This window comes from Canis aureus, chromosome 7 (genome assembly GCF_053574225.1).
Source record: "Canis aureus isolate CA01 chromosome 7, VMU_Caureus_v.1.0, whole genome shotgun sequence".
Taxonomy (NCBI): domain Eukaryota; kingdom Metazoa; phylum Chordata; class Mammalia; order Carnivora; family Canidae; genus Canis; species Canis aureus.
This window is the reverse complement of record NC_135617.1, coordinates 66,257,934-66,280,883: the sequence shown is the minus strand read 5'-3', so window position 1 is coordinate 66,280,883 and position 22,950 is coordinate 66,257,934. Positions and strand designations below refer to the sequence as shown.

The following is a 22,950-nucleotide window of genomic DNA, read 5'->3' as shown; positions in this document are numbered from 1 at the left end:
CAGAACTTCTTCCTATGACTCCTTTGAGAGTGTTGCTTAGTTTCAGTAATCAGGATCTAGATTAGGATTACATTCAGCAACATGCAGCACAAACCAAAAAATAATCGTGGCTTACACGACAGAGGAATTTACCAGGCACCTGGGTGGTTCATTCATTCAGTCAAGTGTCTGACTTCAGCTCAGGTCATGATCTCAGGGTCCTGGGATGGAGACCCAGCCCCATAAGGGGCTCTGCGCTCAACAGGGAGTTTGCTTCTCCCTCTCCCTCTGGCCCTCCACCTGGAGCACCTGGTCGTGCTCTCTCTCTCTCTCTCAAATAAGTAAAATCTTAAACAAAAAGCCAAAGGAAATTAATTCTCCCTCCCATGAAAGCCCAAAAGTAGGCCACCCAGGGCTAGCATGATGGGTCTGATTCACAGTCTTTAGGAACCTGGACTCCTTCTCTAGGTCTTCACGGGAAGAGAGCAACTAGCACTCCAGCCACTGCATCCACTTGCCAAGCAACAGGATGGATAAAGGGGACAAAGAAAAAGGAAGCAGCCTGCTGCTCCCTCTGCCTGTGCCTCTGCTTCTCTCTGTGTGTCTCTCATGAATAAACAAAGTCTTCTAAAAATAATAAAAAAAATCTTTTAAAAATAATAAAAGTCATGGCAGTACATACATAACATAAAGTTTGCCATCTTAATCACTTCGAAGTGTACAGTTCAGTTGTGTTCAGTGTATTCCTATTGTCAGGCAACCAGCACCATCACCCATCTCCAGAACTCAACTTGCAAAACTAGAACTCTGTACCCCTGAAACAACAGCTCCCTATCTCCTCCTCCATATGGCCCCTGGCAACCGCCATTCATTCTACTTTGTATCTCCAGGAATTTGACTACTCTAGGCAACTTACATAAGTGGAATAATACAGTATTTGTCTTTTTGGACTGGCTTATTTCACTTAGCATAATGTCCTCAGGGTTCATTCAATTTGTGGCCTATATCAGAATTTCCTTCCATTTTTTAAGGCTGAATAATATTCCAACACACACACACCATACTTTGTTTCCATCCATCTGTTGATCAGTTGGGTTCCATTTTTTGGCTTTTGAGAATAATGTTATGAACATGGGTATATAAATATCACTTAGAGGGCCTCCTGGGTGGCTCAGTCGGCTGAGTGTCGGACTCTTGATTTCAGCTTAGGTTGTGATATCAGGATTTTGGGATCGAGCCCTGCATCTGGCTATGTGCACTTAGCATAGAGTCTGCTTCTCTCCCTCTTCCTCTGCCCCTCCCCCTGCTCACATGCACACGAGCACTCTCTCAAAATTAAATAAATCTTTAATAACTATCAAAGACCTTATTTTCAATTATTTTGGGTGTATACCCATAAGTGGGGTATTCTATTTTTGATATTTTGAGGAACCACCATGTTTTTCTCAGACTGCTTTTTAGATTTTTTTCTTTTACTTTGGGTTTCAGAAGTTTGTATATCTGAGTGTGGGCTTTTGTTTGTGGAGTTGTGTTTTTTTTGGGGGGGATTGTATTCTGTTTGGGTTTGAGTTTCTTGAATATATAATTTTATGTCTTTCATCAAATTTGAGAAGCTCTCAGTGATTATTTCTTCAAATACTTTTCTGTACCAATCTCACTCCTTTTAGACTCCAGTGATATGAATGTTGGACCTATAGTTCCTCAAAATCTGATTTATTCACTTTTTTTCCTTTCTGTTCTTCAGACTAGGGGCTTTCTCCTCATCCATCATTAAGTTCATTGACTCCTTTTCTGTCATCTCCATTCTACTATTAAGCCCACACAGTGAATTTTTATTTCAGATATTGCTTTTTGGTTCTAGCATTTCCATTTGATTCTTTTTTATAGTTTGTATTTCTCTACTGAGACTGTTTTTTCCTTCATTTCAAGTGTGTTTACTTTTACCTCATGGAGCATGGTTGTAATACCTGTTTTACATTTTCGTCTGGCAGTTCCAACATCTGGGTCATCTTGGGGATGGCATCTTTCAATTGTCTTTCCTCTAAAAACGGATCACCCTTTTCTAGGTCTTTGGGTGTTGAGTAATTTTGGATTGTATCCTGGACATTTTGAATGTTACATGTGAGAATTCAGGTCTTATTTAAAAATACTCTAGAGCAAGGAGCAAGGGTCAGCAAACTGTTGCTCCTGGGTCAAATCCAATCCCCCTCCTCTTTTCATAAATAAAGTTTCATTGAAACACAGCAATGCTATTTATTTACATCTTGTCTTTGGCAGCTTTTACACCTCAACAGCAGAGTTAAGTGGTCATGCTAGACTGTATGGCCCACAAAGCCTAAAATATTTCCTATCTGGCCTTTTATGGAAGAAGTTTGCTGATCTCTGCTCTCAAAAACACAGACTTCATTTTGTTTTGTATTGTTTTAGTAGGCAATCAACCCAGTTAGGTTCAAACTGCAAGTTCTCTCTCAACTTCTGTGGGCCATTGCCACGCTGCTTTGGGTTTATCCTGACAATGCAAAACGTATGCCAGTTCATACACAGAGTTGGCCTCCCCTTCTGTAGCTGGCTTTTCCCTGAGATTCCCCTTATACTCTCTGGCTCACCAGTACTCTGTTTCCTAGTCAGCCAGAATTATGGTGTTTCTCTGCTGCCATACTAGTGCTGACACTGCTGCACAATTGATTCCTGCCCTTGGGGCAGGTCTGGGAGGGAGAAAAAATTAATTGTAATTCCCCCCACAACTCTCTGGCTCTGGCTCTCAGAGACACTTCCTAAGCCATCTGGTTAGAGAGATGTGGTTTGTAACATAATAAGGAATATATATTTGGTTTCTGCCCCCGGTCTCCAACACAGAGCTCCTAAAACCCTTGGAATTCCCTGAGTGATAGGAGCATCTTTTGTTCACCTCCTCATCTTTGGAGGCGACTCATGGTGAGCTCCTGGATAGCTTCAAGTTGGGGGGCTGGTTATCAGAAAGGTTAAGCCATCACCATAAGCTTGGAACTTTTGGCCCCATCCCCATCCTCTGGGGAGGGGAAAGGGACTGGAGATTGAGTAAATAATCAGTTATGGCTACGTGATGAAACCTCCCTTCAGAACCTTTACCAAAGAGGTTCACAGAGTTTCTGGGCTGGTGAACACATCTATGTGCAAGGAAGAATGATGCACCCCAACTCCACAGGGACAAAAGCACCTAAACCCGGGACCCTTCCAGACCTCACCTTATGTACTTCATCTAGATGTTCCTTTATGATATACCAGTAAATGTAAGTGTTTCTTGGAGTTCTGTGAGCCATTTTGTGGCACATTATCAAACCTGAGGAAGGGGTTATGGGAGTGCCCCAATTTGTAGCCAGTTGGTCAATATACAAGTGACAACCTGGGGTAGATGACTGGCATCTGAAGTAGGGACAGTTTGGGGAGACTTAGCCCTAATCCTGTGGGTTCTGTGCTAGCTCCAGGTAGCGTCAGAAATGAGTGGTAGGACATGCGGTTGGCATCCAGAGAGCTAGAGAATTGGTTGATGAGGGGAAAAAAACCCCACACATTTGGTCAGAATTGTTGCGAGTAGAGAAGAAACAAGATTTGTTTTCTTTTAGGTTTCTTTCAGTTTTTGCTACCTCTGCTGCTGTGAACCTTAACTGGGACCTCCTCTGAAGTCAAAGCTGTGAGAGAAAAACTGGAAAAATTTTGAGAAACTCACCCCCTATGGATAGCTTCTTTAAGCTTTGACTCCCTCCCTAATTTGCCTGCTTGTTTTCTTTTCAGAGTTCTCAGGCATATTTTGTCCAGCATTTTAAGTCATCTTTAGTGGCAAAGAGAGACTGCAGTGGGCTTACTCCATCTTGCCTAGCACTAGAAATCCTCCAAACATTTTTGTCACAACATACAGTAAAAAATATGTTGCACACCGAGCCCAGTACACCAACACAGACACACAAATATGAACATTTCACAGTGTGTACTCTTCCTTGGTATGGTGGCCTATAACCTGTTCTATTGCATTTTTCAAAAATGCTAATCAAGACTCATTACTGAGGGTTTCTTTTTAAGATTTTATTTATTTATGAGACACACACACACAGAGGCAGAGACACAGGCAGAGGGAAAAGCAGGTTCCCTGCGAGGAGCCCGATGCAGGACTCGATCCCAGGACCCTTGGATCACAACCTGAGCCAAAGGCAGATGCTCAACCACTGAGCCACCCAGGTGCCCTCATTACTGAGTATTAACTTGAATTTGAAAAACACAGCTCTTCATGTTATTGAAATGGGTGAGCTAAGCCTGCTGCTAACTGAAATAAACTTGAGCACGTTTCAACAAGTCTTGAATAATAAATACCACAGCTGATAATGCAGTAAATTTGTAAGTCAAAAAAATGTGATGAGAATTGCGTTATAACCCTGGATTATAGAATTCAAGGTTCTCCATGTGAGAAACATTCCCACTTCCTCCTCCCTTCCCCCAACCCTAGACAAAGGTGAATCGAATTAGGGATTTTTGTGGGGTTTTTTGCAGTCCAAAAATAGCCAACTCAGAGTGATAGGATTCGATTGTAAGTCACCCCAAGCCTATTTTATGTTAGGCACCTGATACCATGTATTACTTGCAAAATAAACAGCCTGAAGTCAACTCTATAAGGAGAAGAAAACAAGGCAGTAATTATTGATAACCTGATTCCCACTGCCTTCTTTCCCTCTGTCTTGCCTACCTCCTCCTTTCCTCCCTTCCTCTCCCCCGCAATAAAAATCATAAGGGTAATAAATATTTGAAGTGGGTACTGATCCTTGGCAAGTTAAAGGATATGTATGCTCAAACAGCCAGAGCCCCAACCAAAAAGGAATGTGGCAGTTCCCTACAACACTACTTTCACCTAGTGAAAAATCCACCTTTATTACTAAGTTACCACCAGAATACAGTGAACTTGATGACTCATTATAAGCACTTCCAAAATGTAATAAACTTTTTCTATAAAGGTTTCAGAAATATCTTACAACCGTATACTTAGAACGCTATGTTTACACAAAATAGCACTTAATAATACACAAGCTGTCTAAAGCAGATGGTCCCCTTTTCCCTCCTCAGTTACTTCTGGTTTTCTTTTTTTTTTAAGTTTTCTTTATTTATTTTATGATAGACAGAGAGAGAGAGAGGCAGAGACACAGGAGGAGGGAGGAGCACGCTCCATGCTGGGAGCCTGACGGGGGACTCGATCCCGATCCCGGGACTCCAGGATCACGCCCTGGGCCAAAGGCAGGCGCTAAACCGCTGAGCCACCCAGGGATCCCCTACTTCTGGTTTTCTAAAACAGTTTCCTTTGAAAAATGAAAGGCATCTTTCCCTGATTCTTTCAGCACAGAGTCTACATTTGGGAGTGGGCAGAGAAGAGATGGTAAAGTAAGATAAAAGGTTGAGTGAATGAGAATGTGGAGGCATCAACCCCGCTGCCCCACCCCTACACAGAGGCTGGATCACTCCATCTGGGATCTTACCTCCCCCCAGACACCCTGAATTCTCCAAGTCTAGAGAACCCATCTGTGTATTCACTGCCCACCCCTCCTCCAAGATGACTAAAGGCAGCAGTCTATTGAAAACTTGGTCTGTGATCTCAGGATTAGAGAGTACTGAAGGAGAAACACAGGACTCTGCTTGAGATGCTACATCAAGATCCCTTTCTTTGCTCAATCTTTTGAAAACATAATAAAAAAAATTCTGCCTCACCCTTATTGAACCTCACGGTGGGGAACCATGCTTCAAATCAACAGGCAGAGCTGTGCCCCCAAAATGGATCAGCCCTTGTTCACAGAGGGAACTATTTGCTTTAGACATTTTTAAAAACCCATCTTGCTTGGAGATGGGTAACAGAAGTCTAAACTTGATTGAAGGGATTTCTAACTTTATAATAAACCAATTTAAAGAGGAGAAGACATCTTGTTTTCATGTCTTAGACAAGAGAACATAGAGAAGGCATAGGGAGAGAGATGTTATACCTGCAGGAGGTGGCTTCTGCAGAAGCTGACACTCCATTCTTCTACAATAGTAGCTAACAGTTCTTGGGTACTTACTGTGTACCAAGCAAAGCTATCTTACAGGAATTCACCAGACTAATCTTCCTAACAGTCCTGTAAGTTGATGTTATCCTTTTCATCACCCTTATCTTATAAGTGGGGAAGGTGAAGTTTGAAGAAGTCACGTATCTTGCCCAAGGTCTCATATCTAATAAGTAGCAGAGCTAGGATTTGAACTCAGGCAACCTGGCTCTGAACTCCACATACCTCTCCACCATGCCATAGTAGCTTCTGGTTTCCCACTGAATTAAGGCTTGACCTTACATGAAAGCCACAGAGCAAGCAAAATGAGATCCCTTGTATTCCTTCCTTATACCGCACCTCTGTTCCAGGGAGATAAAAAGAAAGGAAATGGGAAAGAGGAAGAAGAGAAAGCTTTGTCATGATCATTTTAATTCATAAGCTTGAGTTCTAAAGTCTGCCAGAAACAGCTCACTGTCCACTAAAATTCATGCTTCCCTTTCCATAGGATAGTTTCTGGGAACTGGCTGATCAACCAGGGATTACATTTCCCGACCTTTCTTGGAGTTGGGTGGGATTATGTGACAAGTTCTCTCCAAGAAAATGTGAACAGAGGGAATGTATGTCACTTTGGGGACAAGACAGTTAAAAAGCAGGTGTGCCTTCTCCATTCTATCTTCCCCTGTTTTGCTTTGTAGATGCAAAGGACTGCAAGCCCTGGGGAAGAGAGAAGCCACAGGGTAAAAGAAGTCTCAGTTCCTGAATGACTCAATGAAAGGCTATCCACCAATCAGGAACACTACACTAGACAAGTATATAAGAAATAAACTTCTTTTGTACTCAACCACTGAAACTTGGGGCTTGTATCTTACAGCAGCTAGTATTACCCTAACTAATGCAGAACAGATAACCAATGACTGTCCGGCCACCCTCCCCCAACACCTTTCCTGTTCTAGTTCTGTATTGCTATAGCACAAACTACCCCAAAACAAAGTGGTTTAGTGCAGCCACTGTATTGCGCTCACAGACTCTGGGTAAGGAACTCAGGTGGGGCATGACAGAGATGACAATTCAGGAATATCCTTTGCAGGAATAGGTCTGGAAAGACTCAGAGGCTAGGGATGGTTCACTATTGGGGATTGCTATCTATCTAGGGCCACCTTCCTTCCTATGTCTGGCAGTTGACACTGGGAATCAGTTAAGACCTCAACTGGAGCTGTTGGTCAGAACATCTATATGTCACCTCTTCAGGTGTGTGTTCTTTCCACATCCTTGTGGGGACTGCGTTCCAAGAGCATCCCAAAAAGGCTGAGTGGAAGCTGTATAATCTATGATGGCATGATATCACTTCTGCTGGTGTCACATGCCCACCTAGATTCCAGGGGAGGAAATGTCGATGCCATCTCCAAATGGGAGGAGCATCAGTATCACGTTGTAAGAGTATGTCGGCTGGGGGATCTTATAATTATCTTGGAAGGCCATCTGCCCCACTTCCTTTCCATAGTTCTCTCCTCCATTTCCCTTCCTTCTTCTTGTCCTGTGCTTTCTCCTCCTCTTCCTGCTTTCCTTTCCCACTTCACAAGCCTTCCCACTGTCAACTCTTTCTAACATTCCTCAGCTCTATTCAATTCACGTCAATTGAGCATACGTAATGAGACAAGTGTCTGATCCACAGACACAGATAACACCCTTCCTTTTCTGCATCCTGTTCTCTCTCTTCCCTTCCATTTTTCTACTCTTGAGATGGGTATAATGCAACATTTCCCAACCTTACCACTGTTGTCATTTTGGACTGGATAATGCTTGTTGTGGGGTTGTCCTGTGATTTATAGGATGTTTTGCAGCATCCCTGGCTGCTTCTCACTAGATGCCAATAGTACCCCTGCCCCTGTCATAACAATAAAAAATGCTCCCAGATATTGGTAAATGTCCTGGGGAGGAAAGGGCAAAATTGCTCCTGGTTGAGATTCACTATATTAAGGGAGTAAGCAGGGGAGGTGGAGTTAAAAAAAATTCCCAAATCTTAGAAGGCAGTATCTCCAAACTCTTTTGCTCTTGCACTCTTTGCAACAAAAGAAGGGCTGAGGATACAGCCCAATATATCATATTTATTTATTCATATCTATATATATCCTCCTTTTATATAAGTATAAAATATCCATAAAAGTGGACTTTTTAAAAAAGGATAGGATAAAAACATAACTAGCTATCCTAATATATTCTTCCCTCAAGCAAATAGGTCATTTGTGTACTTCCTGGAGTATGGCCATTCCACCTTAGAGACCACTGCTGGGCTGTAATGAGTGCAGTCTTGAGGGCTTCATAGGTCCGAGCTCACAGCCCTGCCATCAGTTCCCAGTACTGCCGTTTACTAGTTGAGTTACATTTATTAAGTCAATAAAAATGTCAGGAATACAATTGAAAATAAGACATAACTCTCAAGAAGCTCATGGCGAGGAGACCTTGGGCAACCCAGTAGTCTCAGGTTCCTCATAGGTAAGTAGGGATATCTTGCAGAATGGTAGTGAGGATTAAGTAAGATAATATTTGAAAAGCATATAATAAATATTCATAAATGGTACTTACTACCTCATCGTAGGGCCATTTGTGATAATGAAACACTGGACAGAGCCAAACTGTATATCATTCAATGATTGGTTGAAGAAACAATGGTATATCTGCACAGTGGAGTAATACACAGCTGTAAAGAGGAAGGTGTAATATAGATCTATATTGCTATGGAGTGATCTCCAGGATATGTTGTTAAATAAAACAAGGTATGGGGGTGGGAGAGGGTCAAGTAGATGAAGCACAAAAGACTTTAGGGCAATGAAACTATACTGTATGATACTATAATACTATGCACATGCCAAAACTCGTGGAACTTCACATTACAAAGTGAGCCTTAATGTATATGAATTGTAAAAGATCATTGTAGGAGGTCAGGGGATCCTAGATAGAAAGCAGACTGGGACAAAAGAATCTAACTATGAAATAATCTCTTTGAAGGGGGTAGGGAAAAGGGTGCTGACCTAAGTAACTTTGGAAATGAGTAAAGTCTGTAAGACTCAAAGTCAGAGACTTGTGCATAAGTAGTGTACTCTAGTTGAAAAAGTGTTTCCCATGGGTATATGGGTTAACAATTCTGAAAACACTGTATGTGTACTGGAAATGACGATTAAATAAATGGATGGCATATGGTGGGATCCAGGCTTTTCAGTTTTTAGAGTGGAAGGTTACAAATAAGCAAGAGTGGGGGATGGCTAGAATGATCCAGGTGCCAGGTAGTAACACATTAGAGTTATAAGACTTTGGTATGCACACATTCAGCTTACCAATGGAGATATATGTGTTACATATAAATGCATACATACACTATTAACATTCACAGATATGTGGATATAGAGGAGTAGTATTCATTGAAATATTTACTTCCCTGTCAGCGGAGAGAACCTAGAAGCAGTAAGATTCCAGTGGCAACAAACACACTTAGTGTCTAGATCTTGGTTTCTAATACCATTTCCCAGTAAAAGGAAGCAGGGCTCCTTGGAGAAATGACTGAATCTAGATCTAGGGCATCTTGGGCCAGAAAGTAATATGCTCTATAAAGCACAATGATGGAAGTATGTCAAAGGGACAATGTAGCCAAAGTAGGAACAATTTTAGCAACAAAATGAAGTGGTATTGGATTATAAAGCAAAGTATAAAATAAGTATCCATGAGTCCATACCAATATGAATAAACAATTCAAAAAGTAAATGGGGGAGAAGAGACAAATTCCCTTCTTCTTAATGCAGAAGAATTATTATTATTTTTTAAAGATTTCTTTATTTTAGAGAGAGAGAAAAGGAGAGAGTGCATGAGCCGGGAGAGGGGCCAAAGGAAAGGGGAAGCAGATTCCCCTCTGAGCACAGAGACTGATGTGGGGCTTGATATAGGGCTCAATCTCAATGCTGAGATCATGACCTGAGCTGAAACCAAGAGTGAGACAGAGGCTTTAACTGACTGAGCCACCCAGGTGCCCCTCCCATGCAGAAGAATTATAAGCAATTTATGTAGATACCCTGCTCTTAAGAAAGTGGAGCATAGGGCAGCCCTGGTGGCTCAGTGGTTTAGCGCCGCCTACAGCTCAGGGCGTGATCCTGGAGACCCAGGATCGAGTCCCACATCAGGCTCCCTGCATGGAGCCTGCTTCTCCCTCTGCCTGTGTCTCTGCCTCTCTCTCTCTCTCTCCTCTCTGTGTATTCTCATGAATAAATAAATAAATAAATCTTTAAAAAAAAAAAAAAAGAAAGTGGAGCATAACTCCCTACTCCTTAAGTGTAGGCTGTGCATGGTGACTTCCTTCAAAAAAGCACAGTATACGAAAGGGGAGAAAAACTTTATAGAAGAGAAACGTGACAAGCACTGCCTCAGCCAGATGATCAAGGTTAACATCAATAGTGATAATTCATGTTAAGAGTATATACCTTCAGTATGATATGATGAGAATGACATTTTATCTCTATGGTCTTCCTCAAAACCTATAACCCCAGTCTAAGCATGAGAAAAACATTAGACAAATCTCAATTTGGGGATATTCCACAAAATACCTGGCCAATACTCCTCAAAACTGTCAAGGTCATGAAAAACAAGGTAAGTCACAGCCAAGAAGAGCCTAAGGGGACATGCCAACTAAATGTCAGGATGGCCTCTAGATGCACTTGCTATTCCTGGGACAGAATGCTAAGGTGGGATTGGAGGCACCAACAGACATGTAATCCAAAGACTAGGAAAGCATCTGCATGAGTACAGTTGTGGCTCCCACCAATTTTCCTGTCTGTGATATTATAGGCTGAAATTCTTTTTTTAAAAAAGATTGATTGATTGATTGATTGGGGAATGGGCAGGGAGGAAGTGCAGAGGGGGAGGGAGAGGGAGAAGCAAACTCCATGCTGGGCTTGGAGCCAGCACAGAGACCCTAAGATCTTGACCTGAGCCAAAACCAAGCTTGACCCACTGAGCTACCCAGGTACCCCTCAGGCTGAAATTCTTGATATGACCGGGCCACACAGATAAAGCTCCAGGCTGGGGTTGCAAACATGATTAGGAAATTAGGTTCCGGAAACAGAACTGAATTGGCATTCTACTCTACCATTTAACTTGTTACTTCGAGAAGATTGCTAAACCTCTCTGTGCCTCTTTTTTTTTTTAATATTTTATTTATTTATGACAGTCACAAACAGAGAGAGAGAGAGAGAGGCAGAGACACAGGCAGAGGGAGAAGCAGGCTCCATGCACCGGGAGCCTGACGTGGGATTCGATCCCGGGTCTCCAGGATCGCGCCCTGGGCCAAAGGCAGGCGCCAAACCGCTGCGCCACCCAGGGATCCTCTTTTCTCATCAAACTTAAAATAAGAATTATAATTGTAACCACCATCATCATAGTGTTTGTGAGGAGCATATAAGATAAAGTATGTAGGGTGCTTGGCCTAGTACTTGGCCCTTAGTTCTCAATAAATGTTAGCCCTTTACTGTTGTGCTTTGTATGATTCATTTAGTATATGTGTTTTCCCTTGACAGAATATAGGAAAATTGTTAACCAAGTATCGGGAAATGGAAAAGACAAGAGGAGGTGTTATCACAGAGGTACACACTACAGGGAGCAGCTACCACACTATAGTGGAGGATCAAAGAAAAGAAGTTCAGGTGGTGGTGGTGGTGCTATTAATAGCTTTATTGAGGATAATTTACATATATCATAAAATTTGTCCAATGAAAGTGTATGTAATGCTTCAGTGACTTTTCAGTAAACGTCTACAATTGTGCAATCATCACCACAATCCAGTTTTGGAACATTTCTATCACCTTCCCAAATTCTCTCATGTCCGTTTTCCTTTAGTCCTGGCCCCCGCGCCTAGCCCCAGGCAACTGATTTCCACCTCCATAGATTCTACTGTTAAGTTTTGAAAACTTCAGTAGTAAAAAGAGGGGATCCCTGGGTGGCGCAGCGGTTTGGCGCCTGCCTTGGGCCCAGGGCGCGATCCTGGAGACCCGGGATCGAATCCCACATCGGGCTCCCGGTGCATGGAGCCTGCTTCTCCCTCTGCCTATGTCTCTGCCTCTCTCTCTCTCTCTCTATGACTATCATAAATAAATAAGAAAAAAAAAAAAAAAAGAAAACTTCAGTAGTAAAAAGAGGTCATGCAAAACAGATGCTATTTAGGAACAGATTCAAAACATTTTGTGCTCTTTTTAAGTAAGCTCTACACCCAAGGTGGGGCTTGAACTCACAGCCCGAGATCAAGAGTCTCATACCCTACTGACTGAGCCAGCCAGGTGCCATCAGACTTATTTTAAAATTATCACAAGTTTGGGACATCTGGGTGGCTCAGTGGTTGAGCATCTGCCTTTGGCTCAGGGCGTGATTCCAGGATCCGGGATCGAGGCCTACGTCGGGCTCCCTGCATGGAGCCTGCTTCTCCCTCTGCCTGTGTCCTTGCCTCTCTCTGTGTTTCTCATGAATAAATAAATAAAATCTTAAAAATGAATGAATGAATGAATGAATGAATGAATGAATGAATAAAATTGTCAAAAGTTTAAAGTCGTTTAAAAGTTGGTTATAGTTTTAGGTAACGTGGAACTCACCATAAAGCAAAATCAAAAATGAAAAGGGACGTGGGTAAGGTGAGAAGCAGCTCCACCTAGGGGCGGCTTGCGGGGCGACCCCGTCCCACCTGGAGCGGAATCGCAGCACACCTGCGGCCCCCTCTACGCGGCTTCGCTCCGGCGCAGGCGCAGTGACGCCGGTTGGCGGCCGAGGGGGCGGGGCGCGCAGCCCGAGCGAGAGTTCACATCGATCGCGAGCGCGTAGCGATTGCTTCTGTCTGTTGTTTAGTTATGGCGCCGGCGACGAGGCTGAGAGGCGGCGGGAACCCGGGCGGGGGTCTCGCTCTGTGCTGACCGCGACCTGGGGCACACGGGGCTATGGAGGAGCCCGGCTCGTTGGTCACGGGAGACCGCGCCGGTGGCCGGAGGTGGTGCTTGCGGCGGGCCAGGATGAACGCCGAGTGGCTGCTGCTGGAGGACGGAAACGAGGTGAGGGGGAGGGGCCCTGGGGCGGGGGACCGGGTTGGAGGCAGCGGGGCCGGGGCGTCCGGGCGGGAGGGATGAATGGAGCAGGGGAGGTGGGGGCGGGCCGGAGCGGAGACAAGTGAAGGAGGGTCGGGGGTCGGGGGTCGAGGTGCGAGGTGTTTGGGGTCGCCGTGGGGACCGCTCGGGAGGAAAGATGGCCCCTTTGAGAGCGGCCTGCGCCTGCGGGGCGACCTTGGGCGGGAGGCCGGGTTGCGGGGAGGCGCTGGAGGGAGGGGCTGGGCGAGCCGCGGGCGTGGGCGCTGAGCGGACCGGCTGGCTTGGGAGGGGCCTGGGGGGCCCGGGGTTGGGTCGCGCCGAGCCCTGAGGGGCCCAGTGCGCCTCCACCGCGAGTGACCAACAGCCGGGTGTCCGGGTTGGTGGGTGGGGGCAGCGGGAAAGCATGAACTTTCTCGAGTTTAGCTTGAAAAACACTGAGTTTGGGTCATGTCCCTTCAGATGAGCGCACTGTACTGTAAAACTGTCTTCCTTTCCAACCCTTGGGGGAAATCGAAGCTCTAGGAGGATCCACATTATATCCTGTGAGCCTTTTTTTTTTTTTAACTAAAACAGTTGATAATTTTATTTTCACATTTCACAATACAAATGAAAATTGCCCTTTTTTTGGGGGGGGGAGTGTCCCACTACTCCCCTGCAAAAACTATTCTCTCTTTGATAGGAAGGGGAAGCAAGTCTTCCTTATCCTGCTGTTAGAAAACACCCAGAGTCACAGCACCAGGATATCCTGGTGAAGTAGAACAAGTAATATAAAATGAATATAAAGAGGTTCCTGTCTCTCCTTATCTGTCTGGTCGCGTCATTCCTGGCGGAGTGGGCACCATCATGGGACGGGCAGGAGGTCTCATCATTGGGGGCCCAGGCATCATTGGCATGTGGCCTCCCATAGGTGGCCTCATTCCAGGAGCAGGTCCCACTGGCATCATCCCAGGAGGAGGAGGGCCCATCATTGGCATCATGGGAGGGCCCCTCATATGGGAGGCTGGCATCATACCAGGGCGAGGAGGTCCCAGGAGACTGGGGAGAGGTGGGATCATTGCCCCTGCAGGAGGAGGAGCAGAGAATGGAGTAGGAGGTACTTTTCCTTGTTGAAATGCTGGGTTGTTTTGTCGATGAGGCTCTGAGCCTGCTCTTCATCCATTTCTGATAGTAGTCTTTCACATTCTCTTTGTGTTTCCTACCACTGCAGTGTGTCTTTCTCACAGATGGAGAGTCATGGGTGAGGTATGTGTCGCAGTAGTCACGATAAAACTTGGGCATGTTGCTCTGCAGGCCATTGGCCACTCCGTCCCCTGTAGTGTTTTCTAATGCAGTCATGAATGCAAAAAAGAAACGAGAGAAGGTGAAGCACGGCTCCAGTTGAGGGCAGTTGGGGTGGTGGTTTAGAGAGGGTGCTAGAAGAGGAGGCAGAGAGAGTTAGAGTGCAATCAGCTTGGAAAGGAGAGCTGGATCAGGGACCACTTGTGGTGGTGACTGGGAACCATTGGGTGTTGGAAATAATTTGTAGGAAAGATAAGTCTTGATCATTGTGTACATTTAGCTAGATTGTTTCTGCAAGCTACATAGTCTCAATTCAGTCTCCCAAATATTTATTATTTATGGTTTTTTTCCTGTGTTATGAGAGGGATAAATAATAGCAACTTTGCTCTCAAAGAATTTATTGCTTGAATGGAGAAAGACACTTTTATACAGTGAAGTATCTGAGAACAGCTATGCAGGCTGTACAATCCAATGCCAAGATCTAGATTATTTAGTACTATCCTAGAACAGTGGTTCCTCCAGTCAGGAGATTCAGGTCCAGCCTTAACTTGCTAGATCAGGAGGTTTTATTTTTATTTTATTTACCTATTTTTTTTGATCAGGAGGTTTTATTTATTTTTTAAAAAGACTTTATTTATTTATTCATGAGAGAGAGAGAGGCAGAGACACAGGCAGAGGGAGAAGCAGGCTCCATGCAGGGAGCCCGATGTGGGACTCGATCCGGGGTCTCCAGGATCACATCCTGAGCCAAAGGCAAGGCTAAACCACTGAGCCACCGGGGCCACCCTGATCAGGTTTTATTTATTTATTTTATTTATTTATTTTTTTTGATCAGGAGGTTTTAAAGGGTTACTTGTGTGCTGTGATTTGAAGAACACCAAGAGGACCCCTCTGCCCCAATCTCTTTTTCTCTTCAGGTATCAGTGCCGAAAAGTCTACATTAGGCACACATTCATTTTTTTAAAAAGATTTTATTTATTTGTTTATTTATGTATGAGAGAGAGCGTGCACACATGCACCCCTGCGCAGAGAGAGAATCTTTTTTTTTTTTTTTTAAGGTTTTATTTATTTATTCGTGACAGACAGAGAGAGAGAGAGAGAGGGGCAGAGACACAGGCAGAGGGAGAAGCAGGCTTCATGCCGGGAGCCCGACGCAGGATTCGATCCCGGGACTTCAGGACCGTACCCTGGGCCAAAGGCAGGCACCAAACCGCTGAGCCACCCGGGGATCCCCCCCCTTTTTTAAAAGATTTATTTATTTATTTATTCATGAAGAGACAGAAAGAGAGAAAGAGGCAGAGACACAGGCAGAGAGAGAAGCATGCTTCATGCAAGGATCCCGACATGGGACTTGATCCCGCTACTCTGGGATCACGCCATGAGCCAAAAGCAGACACTCAACTGCAGAGCCATCCAGGTGTCCCAAGAGAGAGAATCTGAAGCAGATTCCCCACTGAGCACAGAGCTGGACTTGGGCTCCATTTCACCACCTCAAGATCATGACCTGAGCCAAAACAGAGTTGGATGCTTTACCTCCTGAGCCACGCAGGCACCCCTAGGCACAGATTATTTTCGTTTGAGCACTGACCTTTCCCTTCCTGGCTTTTTCCAGAAGCATTTACCTTTGAGAAGTTTAACAAATGAAGGTTTTTTTTTTTTTTTTTTACTTTTTTTTTTTTTAAGATTTCTTTATTTATTTATGATAGACATAGAGAGAGAGAGAGGTAGAGACACAGGAGGAGGGAGAAGCAGGCTCCATGCTGGGAGCCTGATATGGGACTTGATCCCAGGACTCCAGGATCACGCCCAGGCCAAAGGAGGTGCTAAATCGCTGAGCCACCCAGGGATCCCCAACAAATGAAGATATTAACACCTGAACATTAGTAGCTGTACTTTACTTTGTTTCGGGCTTGGGCTTTTACATGTATTTCTTAATTTGAGCCCTGCAAATGTTCCACACTCAAACACAGTCTTATAAAATACTTAGTTAAATGTTACTGTTCTTTTGGAATGTGAAGGTGGGTAAGGACAATGGCTTGCAAAACTGTTGTAAATTGAAACAACCCTCAAGTTTTGCATTGATGATTTGTTGGCACTCAGTTCTCACAGGGAAACTTACTTTTATGTGCAAACGATGCTGGGATATCCAGATAAGTTCACCAGACTCTTTGCTATACCTAGGTAAATTGTAGGACCAGACAATAAAGGGAAGGGTGAAAAAAGAGTCGTTCCTTACTTCCCTGGATTCAGATTCTGTAGGAGGCTATTTCAGAAAAGGCACTCATCTTCCTTTTCTATAATACTTTATCCAGACAGCTCACAATGGCAATACTGTCTCCTCTCAAGTATTAAAATGAATATGGAATACTTCCTTTATTAGAAATAAAGCTACCAGGGTGCCTCGGTGGCTCAGTTGGTTAAGCAGCTGACTCTTGATTTCAGCTCAGATCATGATCTCAGGGTTGTGAGATCAAGCCCCACATCAGTCTCCCTGCTCAGCTCTCTTTCAAATAAAAATATTAAAAAAAAAAAAGAAAGAAAGCTGCCTACATGAAAATTCTTACTCCTCCAGAATGACAGATAAATCCTTAAACGTTCCATCTTTAAAATTTTTTAAAATTAATTATTTTAAGTAGGCTGCATGCCCAACATGGGCTTGAACTCACAACCCTTGTGATCAAGAGGCAACCCTGAGATCGAGAGGCACATGCCCTAGGGCCCAGCCAGCCAGATGCCCCTAAACATTCCATTTTTAAAGGATATATGTATATATAAAGGATATATATATATATGAAAATTCAGAGGAACTTGGATAGTAAGTGGAATTTCTGGCTAGCTGTTCAAAAAACTGAAGAAATTAAGTCAGATTGTAAGTTCCTGGCTGCTGCTCTGTAGTTTCTAGTGGTAATAACCCAATTTCCAACTTCTGACCTAAAAAAATGCTCATCCTAGAATCTGGGAGGACTCCCAAGCTCTATTCTTCCATTCACTCACACTTACTAAGCTCTGTTGTCTGTACAGAGATAGAGTGGTACACAAGATAGATAAGTCCCTGTTTATGAAATTTATATTCTAGTAAGGGGTGGGGAATAGGTAAAGCAAACAATGATTTTGGATTGTGACAAATGCATGCTAACAACATTAAGGAATACAATGGTAGGGGAGGGAGCAAGCAACAACTTTAGGGTAATCAGGGCAGGCCTTTGAGGAGCTGAAACTTGAAAGATGAGAAGGAGCCCATGCAGATGTCTCAGAGAAGACTTCTAAGTAGAAGGGACTGGAGAAAAGGAGGCCCTCCGGTAGTGATGTTTCTGACTGTGGTATAAGACCAAAGAATTGGAGGGGGTTAGGACATTCAGGCCTTGTAGGCTATGGAAGGAAGAGTGGATTGTTAATATAGTTTGGAAAGAAGGGAAATGGTCTGATTTAAAGTTTTTACGTTACCACTCCAACTGCTGTGTGAAGAATGAAGTTGGTCTGAGTGAGGGAGTACAGGGCAGGAGCAAAAACAGCTGGCGATCACGTTGTTTGGACTAAGGTATTGGCCATAGAGATTAAGAGAATTGAACAGATTTAGAATATATTTGAATTACAACCAGTAGAATTTACTGCTGATTTGAATATGAGAAGAATCAAAGATGGCTTCCAGTTTGGGGCTAAGCAGTTGCTTGGATGGTAGTGTCAGTTACTGAGATGAGAGTTATAGGGGAAGAACAGATTGGAGGGACAAGGAGTGTCATGGGGGTCTTTGAGGGACTGAGGAAGACAGGCATGATTCTGAAAGACTTTCAAAAGGAACAAAATGGGTAGCTTTTCGAAAACCACAGACCATTTGGCTTAATGTTCCCAGCTAAGGTTGTTGTGCTATAGGATTTGGTGTCACATACCAACTGGTATCAAGTCATTATAGAGGTGGCTTGTAGGCCAAGAAGAATAAACAGGACATTCTAAGATCTGGATTTCAGGAGAATTTCATTTTCTCCCTTGACAGGGTTATCATAAACTCGACTGGTCCATCAAAAATGTATGGTAGGTGAGAAGTGAGGCTTCTTGGGCAGCCTGGGTGGCTCAGCAGTTTAGCGCCGCCTTCAGCCCAGGGTGTGATCCTGGAGACCTGGGATCGAGTCCCACGTCGGGCTCCCTGCATGGAGCCTGCTTCTCCCAATGCCTGTGTCTCTGCCTCTCTTTCTCTGTGTGTGTCTCTCATGAATAAATAAATAAAATTAAAAAAAAAAAAAAAAAGAATTGAGACTTCTTTTGCAACCTTTTCCAGAGGCTCTCATGCTGTATTCAAGGATAAGATAGAAAATATGGACTCGGTGCAAAGACTTTTGATTGAATTACACTGGTTAAAGGTGTACCCAGATTATGTGGTATAATGTTTACTAGGCTTTCTTGGGAGTTTTGCCTTTGGCTACATCCTGTTTCAATCTTTTTATCTGTGTCTTAAATGAATGTACATAAGGCTTCATATCAATTTGTTGGATAAGTCGAAGCTGGAAGGGATATTGAGTATGTCTGATGGCAGATTAAAAATTCAGAAGGTCTTGACAAGTTCATGTGATAGGCTGAACTAACAAGATGAAATTTAACAGGAATCAATGTAAGGTCCTGCACTCGAATCCAAATTTACCAACTAGTCAAGTATAGGACAGAAGAGACATGACTTAGCATAGCAATTCTTGGAGGAGGGTTAGACCAAGAAATTTAATCATTCCTAAGCCTGAGGATACATTGGCAGCATGACAGATCTGCTATGAAAGCTAATGCAGTTTATATGCTCCAGTGATGATATCTAGAACTGGGAAAGTGATGCTTGCATTTGACTGTGTTATAAAAATTATTTTTTTAATGTGGCATCTAGGAATAAAAATAAACCAGGAGTCTCTTCACAGATCTATTAGGATAGCAAAGAGATGCAAACCCATGCCATGGGAGTTAGGTTTGAAGTAACTGGGAACATAGGGCTACGAAAAGAGAAGACTATGTAGACACTTTACAGCTGTCAAGCGGAAGGGGGATTGGAGATTTTCTCATGGTGTTCAGGGCAGAGCCAGGGCCAAAGGATGGAATTTATAGGGAGAAAGATGCCAAGTCAGGGCCATTGAAAAATTGGAAGGACTGCCTTGTATAAAGGCTGTAGTTCTTGGTAGTGTTTAAGACTAGTTGAAGAGGGTGTGTAGAAAGGATTTCTCCATCTTACGATGAAAGGTCAAGGTCCTCCCAGCTCTGACATTCCATAATTAACTTCATTCAGCTGTCTCCTTACCAGAACTTCTTGCCTTTTTCTACCTGGTGGCCCTCGTGATAGCTGAAGGAGATAGCTGCCAAGTTCTTTGGGTTTCACAAGAGGCTGGTTTCATAAGTCAAGACATGTGAATATTGCTGGTTGACAAGATTGTAAAGGACGTCCCTTTGCAGCAAAATGACCGATTATGTCTCTTACATTGTTGTCTTCCTAGGTGACTATAGGGCGAGGATTTGGTGTCACATACCAACTGGTATCAAAAATCTGCCCTCTGATGATTTCCCGAAACCACTGTGTTTTGAAGCAGAACGTCGAGGGCCAGTGGACAATTATGGATAACAAGGTACAGGAATACATAGATGCTTAATGACTTTTACTGAATTTTCGTTTAGTTTTAAGTTACTTTTTTGTGTGTGCATAATACAGAATACAAAATTGAGAGGTCCGAAAGTTATCCGCTCCTGTAGCCACCCAGTTGTCTTCCGCATAGACAATCATTTCTCTATGCTACCAGAGATTAGATTATGCCAAAATGATTTCTAATAACTTGAATGAAAGTTCATTACTTTGAAGAAACACCTGAAGTGGGGCAGTAGGTCCTGCTCCAGAAACTAGAGTAAGTTACTGGAGGAATTGGCCTTTGTGAGTCATAGATCCGAAGACCTGGGGAATCTGATGAATATTCTGGAATACACCTGTGGTTCAGAGGAGGAAGGAGTTGAGCTGACTGCACTTAGCTCCTTCCCTTCCCTATTCCTTTCCATCAGACTCCCACCCTCCTATTAATCCGTTTTACATATTTGTGTTTTGCGGAAGATTTCCTTCGAATAAAGGACTTTTCTACTTTAAACAAATTTGAAAATCACTGGTCTGGTGTGAATACTAAGGGAGGTGAAAAATAGTGTGTTTACATTAGCAATTAGGAAATACCTAAAGTACAGATATACAAGCACCTAGGGATACTATGAAAATAGAGACTGTGCACTGAGAAAAATTCCAATGTTGACAGCTAAGGCATTAGGAAGTAGGAAATGTCTTCAGACACCATCTTCCACTGCTCTGGTTGGAAGGCTTGTAAAGACATCTGTTAGAAGGAAGGGTAGTGAATGGTATGAGACCAGTTCTGAGGTGTGTAGGGGTTACCCTCATACCACCAAGCAGTGCTTGGGACACCAGTGTCCTGCTATCACCTCAGTTCTGATAGCATCAGATTCCACAGGTTAACACGTACTCTTCTGACCAGCGGCTATAGATCGGAGGCTCTAAGGACACGTCCTTCCTTGGACTTCAGATGCTAGTCACAAGTCTAAACTGTTTACTTGTACTTCTAACCAGCTGAAACCAACCGGTTCTAGTGACCTCCTCCCCCCCTTTGGATTTGATTAATTAGCCAAACTGGCTCACAGAACTCAGGGAAACATTTGCTTCTGTACCGGTTTATTATGAAAGGATAGGATAAAGGATACAGATGAACATCCAGATGGAAGAGATGTGTAGGGCAAGGTATTCAGGAAAGAGCACAAAGCTTTCACATCCTGTCTGGGTGTCCCACTCAACACCTCCATGCATGCAGTCACCAACCCAGAAGCTCTCTGAACCCATCCTTTTGAGTTTTTATGGAGGCTCTCTTACATAGCATGATTGATGAAATCATTGGCCATTGGTGATCAATTCGGTGTCCAGCCCTTCTCTCCTCTCAGGAGGTTGAGGGCCCGGACTGAAAGTTTTCAATCCTCGAGTCACAGGGTTGGTTATCCTAGCAGTTAGACCCCATTCATAGGTGAACTGAGAGTTGCATCATCAACATAACAAAAGACACTTTTCTGTCTCACCACTTAGGAAATTCCAAAAGTTTTTAGAAGCTCTGTGCTAGAAAAAGAGATGAAGACCCAATATGTATTTCTTATTACACTTGGTATCCTGCAGGCAGGCTTAAAACTGCTGGATTTGGGTGCGTGGGTGGCTCAGTTGGTTAAGCATCTGCCTTTGGCTCAGGTTGTGATTCCAGGGTCCTGGGATGAAGTCCCATATCAGGGCTCCCTATTCTGTGGGGAGCCTGCTTCTCCCTCTCCCTCTGCCCTTCCTCTCCCCACCCCACCCCATTCTCTCTCTCTCTCTCAAATAAGGAAAATCTTAAAAAAAAAAAAAAAAACAAAACATAATAACCTGCTAGATTAAGCTGTTGAGAACTACCTTCCTGATTAGGATTAAGTTGAGTTGGCACTGTGTGGAAGGAGAGGGTATAAGTGCTGAGTAAATTGTTTTGGCACTCTTGGCAAGGTATTATGAGCAGAATAGAGATTGGCACTGAAAAGGGAGCCTCAGAGATGATCAAGTTTAACCTCTTCTGGGAACAGATGGATCTGAGGCCCAGAGAGATAAATTGACTTGCCCGGGGCCTTCTAACTGAGTGGTTGAATGAGTGAATGAGCCAGGGCTCAAACATAAATAAGTCTCTACTATGTGCTATTGTCAAACACCAGTGAAGTAAGTATACTGATTTGCTTTATGCCCTGCTTTTGGAAAGTTCATATTATCCATCCTACACTTTGCTTTTACAAAACACCTACTTTGGTGCCTGTATTTGCTAGTGAAAAGAAATTGGAAGAGGATTTTCACTTGTACCAAAAAAGGGCAAAAATAGCATTTAACATTTGTTTTGCAGTGAGCTGTTATAGAGGCAGTGCGCAGCAGAGCATTGAGAGTGGCCCTGCTAAGGTCTTTCCCAGGGAACTGCACTCAACATCTCAGCATCAAGGTGCCATAGTTTTGAACTATGTCTGCGAGCATCTGTGCTTTAATAATCTCGATTTATTTTGTGCATCTGTTATCAAGTGATGTCCTGAGGTATCAGAAAAGCCTAAGAGAGGTTATGTTTTGGATCTGGGAACAATAAAAAAATATTTCCATATAAGTTAATGGTAATTGCTTCTTTGCTTTTACACCGTTGGCTTATGAAGAAAGGCTTCATGGGAACACTACTTTTGGACAGCAGGGGAAACCTGTACTGGTTGTATGATTTTAAAAAAAATTAATGATGCATATTTAAGTCATAGAGGCCAGCTTTTAAAGCCCCCTGCAATCGCTTATTTCAGACCACCTTAGAAAAAGATGTTTTCCTTATCAAAGTTGGCTGAGAAATGGGGTTGTGGTATTAGGTGAGTTCTGTGGTGCTTCTCTCCTTGATTATGTGCAGTTTGGATGTACTCCATGTATGGGATAGCAGATTTTGAGAAGTAGGGAAGCCACCCGCTGATTTTAGTGTTCCCTGAACATCAGCCTCAGGGTCACAGAGGCAGCCCGT

At 43.6% G+C, this 22,950-nt stretch overlaps 2 protein-coding genes across 3 annotated transcripts in view; both read left to right on the top strand.

Moving 5' to 3' along the window:
- TBC1D22B (TBC1 domain family member 22B) overlaps positions 1-6,856 on the top strand; it is an 83,399-nt gene extending 76,543 nt beyond the window's left edge. The window contains exon 14 of the transcript XR_013383594.1: positions 6,710-6,856. The gene's annotated coding sequence lies outside the window, so the exon portion shown is untranslated. The remainder of the gene's footprint in view (positions 1-6,709) is intronic.
- Positions 6,857-12,833: 5,977 nt separating this feature from the next.
- Positions 12,834-22,950, top strand: part of RNF8 (ring finger protein 8) — a 57,137-nt gene continuing 47,020 nt past the window's right edge. Inside the window, exons 1-2 of one of the 2 annotated variants that reach the window (XM_077904187.1) lie at positions 12,834-13,087; positions 19,861-19,989. In XM_077904187.1, the coding sequence (XP_077760313.1) occupies positions 12,977-13,087; positions 19,861-19,989 (240 nt within the window). In that variant the 5' untranslated portion in view covers positions 12,834-12,976. The remainder of the gene's footprint in view (positions 13,088-19,860; positions 19,990-22,950) is intronic. The other variant, XM_077904188.1, reaches the window with a different exon arrangement.